Genomic DNA, 16,658 nt, shown 5'->3' with positions numbered 1-16,658 from the left:
TGATCACAACTCAAACTATATATATTTTGGAATCAACCTCAACCCTGTATAGCTAACTCCAACATTCACATATAGAGTGTCTATGGTTGTTCCGAAATATATATAGATGTGTCGACATGATAGGTCGAAACATTGTATACGTGTCTACGGTATCTCAAGATTACATAATATACAATACAAGTTGATTAAGTTATGGTTGGAATAGATTTGTTACCAATTTTCACGTAGCTAAAATGAGAAAAATTATCCAATCTTGTTTTACCCATAACTTCTTCATTTTAAATCCGTTTTGAGTGAATCAAATTGCTATGGTTTCATATTGAACTCTATTTTATGAATCTAAACAGAAAAAGTATAGGTTTATAGTCGGAAAAATAAGTTACAAGTCGTTTTTGTAAAGGTAGTCATTTCAGTCGAAAGAACGACGTCTAGATGACCATTTTAGAAAACATACTTCCACTTTGAGTTTAACCATAATTTTTGGATATAGTTTCATGTTCATAATAAAAATCATTTTCTCAGAATAACAACTTTTAAATCAAAGTTTATCATAGTTTTTAATTAACTAACCCAAAACAGCCCGCGGTGTTACTACGACGGCGTAAATCCGGTTTTACGGTGTTTTTCGTGTTTCCAGGTTTTAAATCATTAAGTTAGCATATCATATAGATATATAACATGTGTTTAGTTGATTTTAAAAGTCAAGTTAGAAGGATTAACTTTTGTTTGCGAACAAGTTTAGAATTAACTAAACTATGTTCTAGTGATTACAAGTTTAAACCTTCGAATAAGATAGCTTTATATGTATGAATCGAATGATGTTATGAACATCATTACTACCTTAAGTTCCTTGGATAAACCTACTGGAAAATAGAAAAATGGATCTAGCTTCAACGGATCCTTGGATGGCTCGAAGTTCTTGAAGCAGAATCATGACACGAAAACAAGTTCAAGTAAGATCATCACTTGAAATAAGATTGTTATAGTTATAGAAATTGAACCAAAGTTTGAATATGATTATTACCTTGTATTAGAATGATAACCTACTGTAAGAAACAAAGATTTCTTGAGGTTGGATGATCACCTTACAAGATTGGAAGTGAGCTAGCAAACTTGAAAGTATTCTTGATTTTATGAAACTAGAACTTTTGGAATTTATGAAGAACACTTAGAACTTGAAGATAGAACTTGAGAGAGATCAATTAGTTGAAGAAAATTGAAGAATGAAAGTGTTTGTAGGTGTTTTTGGTCGTTGGTGTATGGATTAGATATAAAGGATATGTAATTTTGTTTTCATGTAAATAAGTCATGAATGATTACTCATATTTTTGTAATTTTATGAGATATTTCATGCTAGTTGCCAAATGATGGTTCCCACATGTGTTAGGTGACTCACATGGGCTGCTAAGAGCTGATCATTGGAGTGTATATACCAATAGTACATACATCTAAAAGCTGTGTATTGTACGAGTACGAATACGGGTGCATACGAGTAGAATTGTTGATGAAACTGAACGAGGATGTAATTGTAAGCATTTTTGTTAAGTAGAAGTATTTTGATAAGTGTATTGAAGTCTTTCAAAAGTGTATAAATACATATTAAAACACTACATGTATATACATTTTAACTGAGTCGTTAAGTCATCGTTAGTCGTTACATGTAAGTGTTGTTTTTAAACCTTTAGGTTAACGGTCTTGTTAAATGTTGTTAACCCAATGTTTATAATATCAAATGAGATTTTAAATTATTATATTATCATGATATTATCATGTATGAATATCTCTTAATATGATATATATACATTAAATGTCTTTACAACGATAATCGTTACATATATGTCTCGTTTAAAAATCATTAAGTTAGTAGTCTTGTTTTTACATATGTAGTTCATTGTTAATATACTTAATGATATGTTTACTTATCATAGTATCATGTTAACTATATATATATCCATATATATGTCATCATATAGTTTTTACAAGTTTTAACGTTCGTGAATCACCGGTCAACTTGGGTGGTCAATTGTCTATATGAAACATATTTCAATTAATCAAGTCTTAACAAGTTTGATTGTTTAACATGTTGGAAACATTTAATCATGTAAATATCAATCTCAATTAATATATATAAACATGGAAAAGTTCGGGTCACTACAGTACCTACCCGTTAAATAAATTTCGTCCCGAAATTTTAAGCTGTTGAAGGTGTTGACGAATCTTCTGGAAATAGATGCGGGTATTTCTTCTTCATCTGATCTTCACGCTCCCAGGTGAACTCGGGTCCTCTACGAGCATTCCATCGAACCTTAACAATTGGTATCTTGTTTTGCTTAAGTCTTTTAACCTCACGATCCATTATTTCGACGGGTTCTTCGATGAATTGAAGTTTTTCGTTGATTTGGATTTCATCTAACGGAATAGTGAGATCTTCTTTAGCAAAACATTTCTTTAAATTCGAGACGTGGAAAGTGTTATGTACAGCCGCGAGTTGTTGAGGTAACTCAAGTCGGTAAGCTACTGGTCCGACACGATCAATAATCTTGAATGGTCCAATATACCTTGGATTTAATTTCCCTCGTTTACCAAATCGAACAACGCCTTTCCAAGGTGCAACTTTAAGCATGACCATCTCTCCAATTTCAAATTCTATATCTTTTCTTTTAATGTCAGCGTAGCTCTTTTGTCGACTTTGGGCGGTTTTCAACCGTTGTTGAATTTGGATGATCTTCTCGGTAGTTTCTTGTATAATCTCTGGACCCGTAATCTGTCTATCCCCCACTTCACTCCAACAAATCGGAGACCTGCACTTTCTACCATAAAGTGCTTCAAACGGCGCCATCTCAATGCTTGAATGGTAGCTGTTGTTGTAGGAAAATTCTGCTAACGGTAGATGTCGATCCCAACTGTTTCCGAAATCAATAACACATGCTCGTAGCATGTCTTCAAGCGTTTGTATCGTCCTTTCGCTCTGCCCATCAGTTTGTGGATGATAGGCAGTACTCATGTCTAGACGAGTTCCTAATGCTTGCTGTAATGTCTGCCAGAATCTTGAAATAAATCTGCCATCCCTATCAGAGATAATAGAGATTGGTATTCCATGTCTGGAGACGACTTCCTTCAAATACAGTCGTGCTAACTTCTCCATCTTGTCATCTTCTCTTATTGGTAGGAAGTGTGCTGATTTGGTGAGACGATCAACTATTACCCAAATAGTATCAAAACCACTTGCAGTCCTTGGCAATTTAGTGATGAAATCCATGGTAATGTTTTCCCATTTCCATTCCGGGATTTCGGGTTGTTGAAGTAGACCTGATGGTTTCTGATGCTCAGCTTTGACCTTAGAACACGTCAAACATTCTCCTACGTATTTAGCAACATCGGCTTTCATACCCGGCCACCAAAAATGTTTCTTGAGATCCTTGTACATCTTCCCCGTTCCAGGATGTATTGAGTATCTGGTTTTATGAGCTTCTCTAAGTACCATTTCTCTCATATCTCCAAATTTTGGTACCCAAATCCTTTCAGCCCTATACCGGGTTCCGTCTTCCCGAATATTAAGATGCTTCTCCGATCCTTTGGGTATTTCATCCTTTAAATTTCCCTCTTTTAAAACTCCTTGTTGCGCCTCCTTTATTTGAGTAGTAAGGTTATTATGAATCATTATATTCATAGATTTTACTCGAATGGGTTCTCTGTCCTTCCTGCTCAAGGCATCGGCTACCACATTTGCCTTCCCCGGGTGGTAACGAATCTCAAAGTCATAATCATTCAACAATTCAATCCACCTACGCTGCCTCATATTCAGTTGTTTCTGATTAAATATGTGTTGAAGACTTTTATGGTCGGTATATATAATACTTTTGACCCCATATAATTAGTGCCTCCAAGTCTTTAATGCAAAAACAACCGCGCCTAATTCCAAATCATGTGTCGTATAATTTTGTTCGTGAATCTTCAATTGTCTAGACGCATAAGCAATCACCTTCGTTCGTTGCATTAATACACAACCGAGACCTTGCTTTGATGCGTCACAATAAATCACAAAATCATCATTCCCTTCAGGCAATGACAATATAGGTGCCGTAGTTAGCTTTTTCTTCAATAACTGAAACGCTTTCTCTTGTTCATCATTCCATTCAAATTTCTTCCCTTTATGCGTTAATGCAGTCAAGGGTTTTGCTATTCTAGAAAAGTCTTGGATGAACCTTCTGTAGTAACCAGCTAGTCCTAAAAACTGGCGTATGTGTTTCGGAGTTTTCGGGGTTTCCCACTTTTCAACAGTTTCTATCTTTGCCGGATCCACCTTAATACCTTCTTTGTTCACTATGTGACCGAGGAATTGAACTTCTTCCAACCAAAATGCACACTTTGAAAACTTAGCGTACAATTCTTCCTTCCTCAATACTTCTAACACCTTTCTCAAATGTTCATCGTGTTCTTGGTCATTCTTTGAGTAAATAAGTATGTCATCAATGAAAACAATGACAAACTTGTCAAGGTATGGTCCACACACTCGGTTCATAAGGTCCATGAACACAGCTGGTGCATTAGTTAAACCAAACGGCATGACCATAAACTCGTAATGACCGTAACATGTTCTGAAAGCAGTCTTTGGAATATCATCTTCTTTCACCCGCATTTGATGATACCCGGAACGTAAGTCAATCTTTGAATAAACATACGAGCCTTGTAGTTGATCAAATAAGTCGTCGATTCTCGGTAGTGGGTAGCGGTTCTTGATGGTAAGCTTGTTCAACTCTCGGTAGTCGATACACAACCTGAATGTACCATCTTTCTTCTTGACAAACAAAACAGGAGCTCCCCACGGTGATGTGCTTGGTCGAATGAAACCACGCTCTAAAAGTTCTTGTAATTGGCTTTGCAGTTCTTTCTTCTCGCTGGGTGCGAGTCTGTAAGGAGCACGAGCTATTGGTGCAGCTCCTGGTACAAGATCTATTTGAAATTCAACAGATCGATGTGGGGGTAATCCCGGTAATTCTTTCGGAAATACATCGGGAAATTCTTTTGCAATGGGAACATCATTGATGCTCTTTTCTTCAGTTTGTACTTTCTCGACGTGTGCTAGAACAGCATAGCAACCTTTTCTTATTAGTTTTTGTGCCTTCAAATTACTAATAAGATGTAGCTTCGTGTTGCCCTTTTCTCCGTACACCATTAAGGGTTTTCCTTTTTCTCGTATAATGCGAATTGCATTTTTGTAACAAACGATCTCTGCTTTCACTTCTTTCAACCAGTCCATACCGATTATCACATCAAAACTCCCTAACTCTACTGGTATCAAATCAATCTTAAATGTTTCGCTAACCAGTTTAATTTCTCGATTCCGACATATATTATCTGCTGAAATTAATTTACCATTTGCTAATTCGAGTAAAAATTTACTATCCAAAGGTGTCAATGGACAACTTAATTTAGCACAAAAATCTCTACTCATATAGCTTCTATCCGCACCCGAATCAAATAAAACGTAAGCAGATTTATTGTCAATAAGAAACGTACCCGTAACAAGCTCCGGGTCTTCCTGTGCCTCTGCCGCATTAATATTGAAAACTCTTCCGCGGCCTTGTCCATTCGTGTTCTCCTGGTTCGAGCAATTTCTAATAATGTGGCCCGGTTTTCCACATTTATAACAAACTACATTGGCATAACTTGCTCCGACACTACTTGCTCTGCCATTACTCGTTCCGACACCATTTGTTCCTTTCGTTCTATTAACCCCTGGTCCGTAGACCTCACACTTCGCCGCGCTATGACCATTTCTTTTACACTTGTTGCAAAATTTGGTGCAGAACCCCGAGTGATACTTTTCACACCTTTGGCATAGCTGCTTCTGATTGTTGTTGCTGTTGCGGTTATTATTGTTGTTGGGATGATTGTTGTAGTTGCTGTTGTTGTTGTTGTTGTTGTTGTTGTTGGGCCGTTTGTTGTAGTTGCGATTGATGTTGCGATTGTTGGGATAATTGTTGCGATTATTGTTGTAATTGCTGTTGTTGCTGTATTGGTGATTCTTATCACCATTTTCCTCCCACTTTCTTTTGACTTGCTTCACATTGGCCTCTTCAGCAGTCTGTTCTTTAATTCTTTCTTCAATCTGGTTCACTAGTTTGTGAGCCATTCTACATGCCTGTTGTATGGAGGCAGGCTCGTGTGAACTTATATCTTCTTGGATTCTTTCCGGTAATCCTTTCACAAACGCGTCGATCTTCTCTTCCTCATCTTCGAATGCTCCCGGACACAATAGGCACAATTATGTGAATCGTCTTTCGTACGTGGTAATATCAAATCCTTGGGTTCGTAACCCTCTAAGTTCTGTCTTGAGCTTATTGACCTCGGTTCTGGGACGGTACTTCTCGTTCATCAAGTGCTTGAATGCTGACCACGGTAGTGCGTACGCATCGTCTTGTCCCACTTGCTCTAGATAGGTATTCCACCATGTTAACGCAGAACCTGTGAAGGTATGCGTAGCGTACTTCACTTTGTCCTCTTCAGTACACTTACTTATGGCAAACACCGATTCGACCTTCTCGGTCCACCGTTTCAATCCGATCGGTCCTTCGGTTCCATCAAATTCCAAAGGTTTGCAGGCAGTGAATTCTTTGTAGGTGCATCCTATACGATTTCCTGTACTGCTAGATCCAAGGTTATTGTTGGTATGTAGCGTAGCCTGTACTGCGGCTATGTTTAAAGCTAGAAAAGTACGGAATTCCTCTTCATTCATATTCACGGTGTGTCGAGTAGTCGGTGCCATTTCCTTCAAAATAGTCAAATGGAACAAGTTAATCATACAGAATATTAAGAGTAGTTAATAGTATTTCGTAGCATAATATGAACTCATTTATAAAAGCTTTTTCTTCATATTAGCGTTTTATAAGTTTAAATTCGGGTAGTACCTACCCGTTAAGTTCATACTTAGTAGCTAATATACAATTCAACTACTACAATTCTATATGAAAAACTGATTATAATAATATTTCGCGTTCAAACTTTTATACAATATTTTACAAACTTACAATACCGCTTATTTTACATAAAGCATGAAATATAGCACACAATAACTTTGATACAAGATAGTTGTGAAGATAATTCTAGCTAGTACACAAGTCGTTCAGCAAAGGCAATAAAGACACGTAATTCATACGTCCAGAAACAAGTCATGCATTCTGGTTTTACTAGGACTACTTCCCATCCTTGGTCTTGTGGAACATAACCGTTATGGCCGTTGATAAGACAGCGTGTTGTAACGTCGTCAAAGGGACGAGGGTTACGTAATGTCCAACAGTCCCGTAACAATCTAAAAACCTCATTTCTTACCCCAATTACCGACTCCGTCACTTGTGGAAACGTTTTGTTTAATAGTTGTAGCCCGATGTTCTTGTTCTCACTTTGGTGAGAAGCGAACATTACTAATCCGTAAGCATAACATGCTTCTTTATGTTGCATGTTAGCCGCTTTTTCTAAATCACGAAGTCCAATATTCGGATATATTGAGTCAAAATAATTTCTTAACCCGTTGCGTAAAATAGCATTTGGGTTCCCCGCAATATATGCGTCAAAGTAAACACATCGTAACTTATGGGTTTCCCAATGTGATATCCCCCATCTTTCAAACGAAAGTCTCTTATAAACCAAGACATTCTTGGAACGTTCTTCGAATATCTTACAAACTGATCTCGCCTTAAATAGTTGTGCCGAAGAATTCTGGCCGACTCTAGACAAGATTTCATCAATCATGTCTCCGGGTAGGTCTCTTAAAATATTGGGTTGTCTATCCATTTTGTGTTTTTAAACTGTAAAATAGACAAGAGTTAGATTCATAAAAAAATACTTATTAATACAAGCAATTTTTACATATATCATAAAGCATAAGAACACTATATTACATATATTACACCACATGAATACAACTATCTTATTCCGACTCGCTCGTTTCTTCTTCTTCGGTTTTGGTTCGTTTTGCCAAGTTTCTAGGGATATATGATGTTCCCCTAATACGAGCCGTCGTTGTCCACATTGGTTTAGAAAAACCTGGTGGTTTAGAGGTTCCCGGGTCATTGTTACAACTTAAGGACTTCGGGGGTTGACGATACATATAAAGTTCATCGGGGTTGGAATTAGATTTCTCTATTTTTATGCCCTTTCCCTTATTATTTTCTTTTGCCTTTTTAAATTCAGTTGGGGTAATTTCTATAACATCATCGGAATTCTCGTCGGAATCCGATTCATCGGAGAATTGGTAATCCTCCCAATATTTTGCTTCCTTGGCGGAAACACCATTGACCATAATTAACTTTGGTCGGTTGGTTGAGGATTTTCTTTTACTTAACCGTTTTATTATTTCCCCCACCGGTTCTATTTCTTCATCCGGTTCCGATTCTTCTTCCGGTTCCGATTCTTCTTCCGGTTCCGACTCTTCTTCCGGTTCCTCTTCGGGAACTTGTGAATCAGTCCACAAATCATTCCAATTTACATTTGACTCTTCATTATTATTAGGTGAGTCAATGGGACTTGTTCTAGAGGTAGACATCTATCACATAATATCAAACACGTTAAGAGATTAATATATCACATAATATTCATATGTTAAAAATATATAGTTTCCAACAAAAATGTTAAGCAATCATTTTTAAAGAAAACACGGTCGAAGTCCAGACTCACTAATGCATCCTAACAAACTCGATAAGACACACTAATGCAAATTTTCTGGTTCTCTAAGACCAACGCTCTGATACCAACTGAAATGTCCCGTTCTTATTGATTAAAAACGTTCCATATTAATTGATTTCGTTGCGAGGTTTTGACCTCTATATGAGACGTTTTTCAAAGACTGCATTCATTTTTAAAACAAACCATAACCTTTATTTCATAAATAAAGGTTTAAAAAGCTTTACGTAGATTATCAAATAATGATAATCTAAAATATCCTGTTTACACACGACCATTACATAATGGTTTACAATACAAATATGTTACATCGAAATCAGTTTCTTGAATGCAGTTTTTACACAATATCATACAAACATGGACTCCAAATCTTGTCCTTATTTTAGTATGCAACAGCGGAAGCTCTTAGTAATCACCTGAGAATAAACATGCTTTAAACGTCAACAAAAATGTTGGTGAGTTATAGGTTTAACCTATATATATCAAATCGTAACAATAGACCACAAGATTTCATATTTCAATACACATCCCATACATAGAGATAAAAATCATTCATATGGTGAACACCTGGTAACCGACAATAACAAGATGCATATATAAGAATATCCCCATCATTCCGGGACACCCTTCGGATATGATATAAATTTCGAAGTACTAAAGCATCCGGTACTTTGGATGGGGTTTGTTAGGCCCAATAGATCTATCTTTAGGATTCGCGTCAATTAGGGTGTCTGTTCCCTAATTCTTAGATTACCAGACTTAATAAAAAGGGGCATATTCGATTTCGATAATTCAACCATAGAATGTAGTTTCACGTACTTGTGTCTATTTTGTAAATCATTTATAAAACCTGCATGTATTCTCATCCCAAAAATATTAGATTTTAAAAGTGGGACTATAACTCACTTTCACAGATTTTTACTTCGTCGGGAAGTAAGACTTGGCCACTGTTGATTCACGAACCTATAACAATATATACATATATATTAAAGTATGTTCAAAATATATTTACAACACTTTTAATATATTTTGATGTTTTAAGTTTATTAAGTCAGCTGTCCTCGTTAGTAACCTACAACTAGTTGTCCACAGTTAGATGTACAGAAATAAATCGATAAATATTATCTTGAATCAATCCACGACCCAGTGTATACGTATCTTAGTATTGATCACAACTCAAACTATATATATTTTGGAATCAACCTCAACCCTGTATAGCTAACTCCAACATTCACATATAGAGTGTCTATGGTTGTTCCGAAATATATATAGATGTGTCGACATGATAGGTCGAAACATTGTATACGTGTCTACGGTATCTCAAGATTACATAATATACAATACAAGTTGATTAAGTTATGGTTGGAATAGATTTGTTACCAATTTTCACGTAGCTAAAATGAGAAAAATTATCCAATCTTGTTTTACCCATAACTTCTTCATTTTAAATCCGTTTTGAGTGAATCAAATTGCTATGGTTTCATATTGAACTCTATTTTATGAATCTAAACAGAAAAAGTATAGGTTTATAGTCGGAAAAATAAGTTACAAGTCGTTTTTGTAAAGGTAGTCATTTCAGTCGAAAGAACGACGTCTAGATGACCATTTTAGAAAACATACTTCCACTTTGAGTTTAACCATAATTTTTGGATATAGTTTCATGTTCATAATAAAAATCATTTTCTCAGAATAACAACTTTTAAATCAAAGTTTATCATAGTTTTTAATTAACTAACCCAAAACAGCCCGCGGTGTTACTACGACGGCGTAAATCCGGTTTTACGGTGTTTTTCGTGTTTCCAGGTTTTAAATCATTAAGTTAGCATATCATATAGATATAGAACATGTGTTTAGTTGATTTTAAAAGTCAAGTTAGAAGGATTAACTTTTGTTTGCGAACAAGTTTAGAATTAACTAAACTATGTTCTAGTGATTACAAGTTTAAACCTTCGAATAAGATAGCTTTATATGTATGAATCGAATGATGTTATGAACATCATTACTACCTTAAGTTCCTTGGATAAACCTACTGGAAAATAGAAAAATGGATCTAGCTTCAACGGATCCTTGGATGGCTCGAAGTTCTTGAAGCAGAATCATGACACGAAAACAAGTTCAAGTAAGATCATCACTTGAAATAAGATTGTTATAGTTATAGAAATTGAACCAAAGTTTGAATATGATTATTACCTTGTATTAGAATGATAACCTACTGTAAGAAACAAAGATTTCTTGAGGTTGGATGATCACCTTACAAGATTGGAAGTGAGCTAGCAAACTTGAAAGTATTCTTGATTTTATGAAACTAGAACTTTTGGAATTTATGAAGAACACTTAGAACTTGAAGATAGAACTTGAGAGAGATCAATTAGTTGAAGAAAATTGAAGAATGAAAGTGTTTGTAGGTGTTTTTGGTCGTTGGTGTATGGATTAGATATAAAGGATATGTAATTTTGTTTTCATGTAAATAAGTCATGAATGATTACTCATATTTTTGTAATTTTATGAGATATTTCATGCTAGTTGCCAAATGATGGTTCCCACATGTGTTAGGTGACTCACATGGGCTGCTAAGAGCTGATCATTGGAGTGTATATACCAATAGTACATACATCTAAAAGCTGTGTATTGTACGAGTACGAATACGGGTGCATACGAGTAGAATTGTTGATGAAACTGAACGAGGATGTAATTGTAAGCATTTTTGTTAAGTAGAAGTATTTTGATAAGTGTATTGAAGTCTTTCAAAAGTGTATAAATACATATTAAAACACTACATGTATATACATTTTAACTGAGTCGTTAAGTCATCGTTAGTCGTTACATGTAAGTGTTGTTTTTAAACCTTTAGGTTAACGGTCTTGTTAAATGTTGTTAACCCAATGTTTATAATATCAAATGAGATTTTAAATTATTATATTATCATGATATTATCATGTATGAATATCTCTTAATATGATATATATACATTAAATGTCTTTACAACAATAATCGTTACATATATGTCTCGTTTAAAAATCATTAAGTTAGTAGTCTTGTTTTTACATATGTAGTTCATTGTTAATATACTTAATGATATGTTTACTTATCATAGTATCATGTTAACTATATATATATCCATATATATGTCATCATATAGTTTTTACAAGTTTTAACGTTCGTGAATCACCGGTCAACTTGGGTGGTCAATTGTCTATATGAAACATATTTCAATTAATCAAGTCTTAACAAGTTTGATTGCTTAACATGTTGGAAACATTTAATCATGTAAATATCAATCTCAATTAATATATATAAACATGGAAAAGTTCGGGTCACTACAACCCTGGTAACTAAACTTAACGTATATATAATTTGTACCCTTTGTATAATCATCTTAATAATACACGCAAACCAACGTGTACGATTCTCAAATAGCATACGTCCGTTAAAAGGCTAGTGCTCTAGCTCGGACGGGGATATCAAGCCCTATGGATCCATATACTACTACTCGCGCCCACCAGTTCTTATAACTGGCAGTTAACAGTTACCAAAGCTAAGGGATTTTCGGTTCAAACTCAGTGTAGAATTTAGTATGTACTTGTATCCATTGCGTTTAAAATAAAGTGCATGTATTCTCAGCTCAAAAATATAGATTTCAAAAGCAATTAAAAAGGGAGCAATGAAACTCACGCAAAATCAGTTTTAGCATTTGTATTCATTTAGTAATACAATTATAAAAGCATTGCATGTATTCTCAGCCCAAAAACGTAAAGATTAAAAGGGATCATATGAAACTCACCTTAGCAGCATATAAAGTCGTTCACCAAAATGTGATCGAAACTCGGATTACCAAATAACCGTAGATCTCAACCTAGAGAACATATGTTGGTCAATAAATGTCTATCAAGCTAGGTCAGGTCATAGTGTATCACAATCCTAATGCTCGAGATTGACATACAAAAGTTATCCAAAGTCGTTTCAAAAAGTCAATTTTGACACTAGTTCAATAAAACGAGACATACCTTATATAAGGAGTCATTTACTCGGTTGGTAATATTCAAAAATCCATTTTATCAATCTCGTAAACAAGTTATTTAAATCTTAATTGCAGATTCAAAAGAAATTTCAATTAACGTCAATCATAATTCAGTTGATCATATCTTTTAATCCGTTCATCGAAACTATTCGGTATCTAAATGAAAAGTTATTGATTTTTCGCTAGCTTTCCAAAAACATGTATATCATATACCTTTTACCAGTAATATATATATTTAATTCGTGATTCATTATAAACTGTTTAACGACGAAATTTAGCATACGCCCATATAAATATACATACTCGAGCACTAGACATTATACACTATTAATTTATAGAAGATAAAATATAAATGCTTACGTATTAATATTGAGATTCAATATTGTAGGACAGTACGTAGACGTAATGGAGATGATAAATACTAGGTTTGATTCACAAATATACCCCCGAACATTACCCATAACCTCCTTGGCAATAACCCATAATTTCCTTAGCTCTATCCCGCTCGAAAACATATTTTGAAAGTGACACGCTCATGACCTCGTCGTAGTATTTTATGTATAAATAATAATACTCATACTACTAATAATAATATTAGGATTAATAATAATATAATAATAATAATAATAATAATAATAATAATAATAATAATAATAATAATAATAATAATAATAATAATAATAATAATAATAATAATAATAATAATAATTACATATATAGAGAGAGTTTAACGAGATTGAGAGATAAATGATTTAGAGAATTAGGATACGAGTTCATTTTATACAACTAGCCTAACATTTCCATCCATGCACTAGCATGAACTATGCAGCCAGCTCATATCCACTCAATTGAGGCTGCCGACACCCGAATCCTTACATTACTTATGATATATAGATTTATAATTTATTTAATATATATTATATTTAATCTTTATAATTAATTAAATATTATATTATATTTACGTTCATGGTAAAATTATAATTTTTACAAAAATGACACGGGCGTGGTCTCACGACTCATGTACCACTTTCGGTTTTTCGAGCGCACTTTCATACGTTTAGAAAATTAGCCTTTTACGTTACGCGACGTGTACCTTTTACAAAAATTAGACTTAGACAACAATGAAACATTTTATAAGGTATGTAACTTATATATTTGAGCGTTGTGGTCATTTGCTTCTATAAATCAGTGGCTCGTTGTTTATCAAAATATATTATTTTAAATCATGACGTTTTATGACTAAGTTAAAATATATATATATTTTTATTTAGAATTGTAAATTTGTACGTAATATATATGTTTGAAATATTTATCTAATGATATAAAGATAAAGTTTAAATTTGTTCAGAAATTTCCGGGTCGTCACATATGTACTATTATATATTCAAGATAAATGTGTGTTTGTTTGTCTCATAATTAAATAGTTAAACTCTAAATGCTAAATAGTTCAAAATTAAATGCGTATATCTATGACATTCGAATGACAAATGATGTTGAACAGTTCAACAATATATGTTGAACCATTCAAAGTTAAATTATTCTTTTAATTATTCAACACATCAATTTCTCTTATCATATTTCTTAATTTATACACAGAAAACAAACAATATTATTATTACTATTAATATTATTATTATTATTATTATTATTATTATTATTATTATTATTATTATTATTATTATTTAAAATCCATGAAAATTTGATTATACCACTTTCATGGCGTCTCTTTTAATTTATTTATATTTATATTTTATTTTATTTATTATTATTATTATTATTATTATTATTATTATTATTAATTATTATTTTATTTGTTTATTATTATTATTATTATTTTTATTATTATAATTATTATTATTGTTATTAGTATTATTATTATTATTATTAGTATTATTATTATTAATTTTTTCACTTGTTTTGGCCGGAGGTCTTTTTGGAAGCAATCTCTTTATCCGTCGAACATGGATAGGGAAGACTTTCTCCAATCTCTACTCTGAGTGGTGGAATGACTTTTCTTTTTTCAAAGATAGAGGGAAGATTGTCTACACTTTACATTCTCATATACTTCGCATGTGCGGGATTGAGTATTGTTTTTGTTGTTGTTGTTAATTATTTTTTTGAAAAAAGGTAAGACTTTGATTTTATCATATTCTCAAAATTTATTCAGAATTATTATCAAATATTTTATTATCGTCCTTAATTAAATTCTATCAATGCAATTGAATTATCAATTATCCAAATTTTAAACCTTTTAACGATTAAATATTCTCTTTTATAAATAAATAAACACATACACTATTTGATAATGCCAGTGAGTAATTATATTCCACAAACATGGACATTTTCGGATATTTGCTCCATTTTTTTTAAATATCTCCAAATTTTTCAATCTTCCCGCCCGTTACACACACACACACACTAAAACACATCCTCTCTCACACACTGACAAATCAGCAGTGTGTATACTCACTCGCTCATTGTTCCTTTGTTCTCTGCTCTAAAAATTCATTTCCCCCCAAAATGATTTCGTCTTCAACACCTCAAATTATCTACTAAGTCACTTTCTAGGGTTTATAATACATCTGTTAATCATAAAAATGCCTGACTTAGGTAACCTAGTGAGTATGCCTTCTACTACTTCTTCTTCTTCGTTATCACTTGCCCCAACTCGTTGCTCTAATTCAAGTCCAATTGTATCCACCAAAAAAATTGAGCTGAATCCTGCGAATAAATTAGTAAACCAGCAAGACGAAAAAGTTAATATCGAGAATTTGGTTGAATCGAAGAGTTTGAATGATTATTTAACCGATTGGAAAATGAAGAATGTTGAATTAGGGTTTCCGGAATCGAAATTGTTCCTTCCGTTTCTTGTTGGAGCTCCGAAACTGGTAAAATTCTGGATTTTTTTTTTTTTTTTTTTTTTTTTTTTTTTTTAATGTTGTATTATAATATTTCACTGAATTTAGTAATATAGTTGCCATAGTTTTATTACATAATTATATCTTGCATATCTATGTATGTAAATGTATAGGTGTTATTGAATGTTTTTTTCGTATCGTTTGTAGTAGCTTTGGTACGGATATCATCAGTTCAATGCAGGGTTCTAGTAAGCATTTATTGGATATTGGATTTTATACTATGAAACTAAATAAATGTAACTTAGCATATGATGTTCACCTAAAAGGACCAGTTTTGTCCAGATTAAATCGACGATAAATCTATATTTAGGAAGATTTATGTGAGTCTGTTATGTACAAAAATCTTTCGCCATTCCCTTAACGTGATGGGCACCATTCAGCCATGGTTACCATTATGGTAACCTTCGCCCTATGCATCACAAATGTGAGCCCCTCCGCTATATACTTCTATGTAAATTATTTGTTGTTTGATGGGGTTTATTTATGGGAATTGTTTAGTTGTGATGAGTAGTGTTTAGCTATGCCTATAGGTTAGTTATGAGTTAAATATAGTATGTGCTGTTGATGTGTGGCTGATGTGGCAACTAAGAAGTTGATTATGTTAGTTATGATAGGGAGTGGTCTAAAGAAATTTAAAGTGCCTTCACATATATTGTCATATGATTTTTAGAAAGAGATCGGAGGCTACACTTCAAGAACTGATTATCCTTTTCTTTTCTAATTTGATTTGCTTTTTACAAATTGGGTCACAATGTAAATGATATTTAATGTATTTAGAAACAATGATTTGCTTTGAATCTGACCATAAATATTGATATAACCATATCAGGCTGAATGTCTTGTCTGTGAGAGTGTAATCTACCCAGGAGATGAGGTATCATGTGGTTATCATCAATGTAAAGGTTCTTATCACCTTCAATGTGCAAAGGACTGGCTTGGATTTCAACCATCATCAAAAGCATTCAAGTGTCCTCAACACGTAAAGCTCTTCCTTTTTTGTTTTGTGTCACTTTGCGTTTCTTTTTTGTTTATATATAAAC

At 33.4% G+C, this 16,658-nt stretch overlaps 1 protein-coding gene across 1 annotated transcript in view; it reads left to right on the top strand.

Moving 5' to 3' along the window:
- Positions 1-16,658, top strand: part of LOC139901881 (histone-lysine N-methyltransferase ASHR3-like) — a 41,997-nt gene that overhangs the window by 19,746 nt on the left and 5,593 nt on the right. Inside the window, exons 2-3 of the mRNA XM_071884551.1 lie at positions 15,269-15,588; positions 16,448-16,597. Of these exons, the coding sequence (XP_071740652.1) occupies positions 15,269-15,588; positions 16,448-16,597 (470 nt within the window). The remainder of the gene's footprint in view (positions 1-15,268; positions 15,589-16,447; positions 16,598-16,658) is intronic.

This window comes from Rutidosis leptorrhynchoides, chromosome 3 (assembly GCF_046630445.1).
Source record: "Rutidosis leptorrhynchoides isolate AG116_Rl617_1_P2 chromosome 3, CSIRO_AGI_Rlap_v1, whole genome shotgun sequence".
NCBI classification, from domain to species: Eukaryota; Viridiplantae; Streptophyta; class Magnoliopsida; order Asterales; family Asteraceae; genus Rutidosis; species Rutidosis leptorrhynchoides.
The sequence above is the reverse complement of the archived record's forward strand: the minus strand, read 5'-3'. Positions and strand labels throughout refer to the sequence as shown.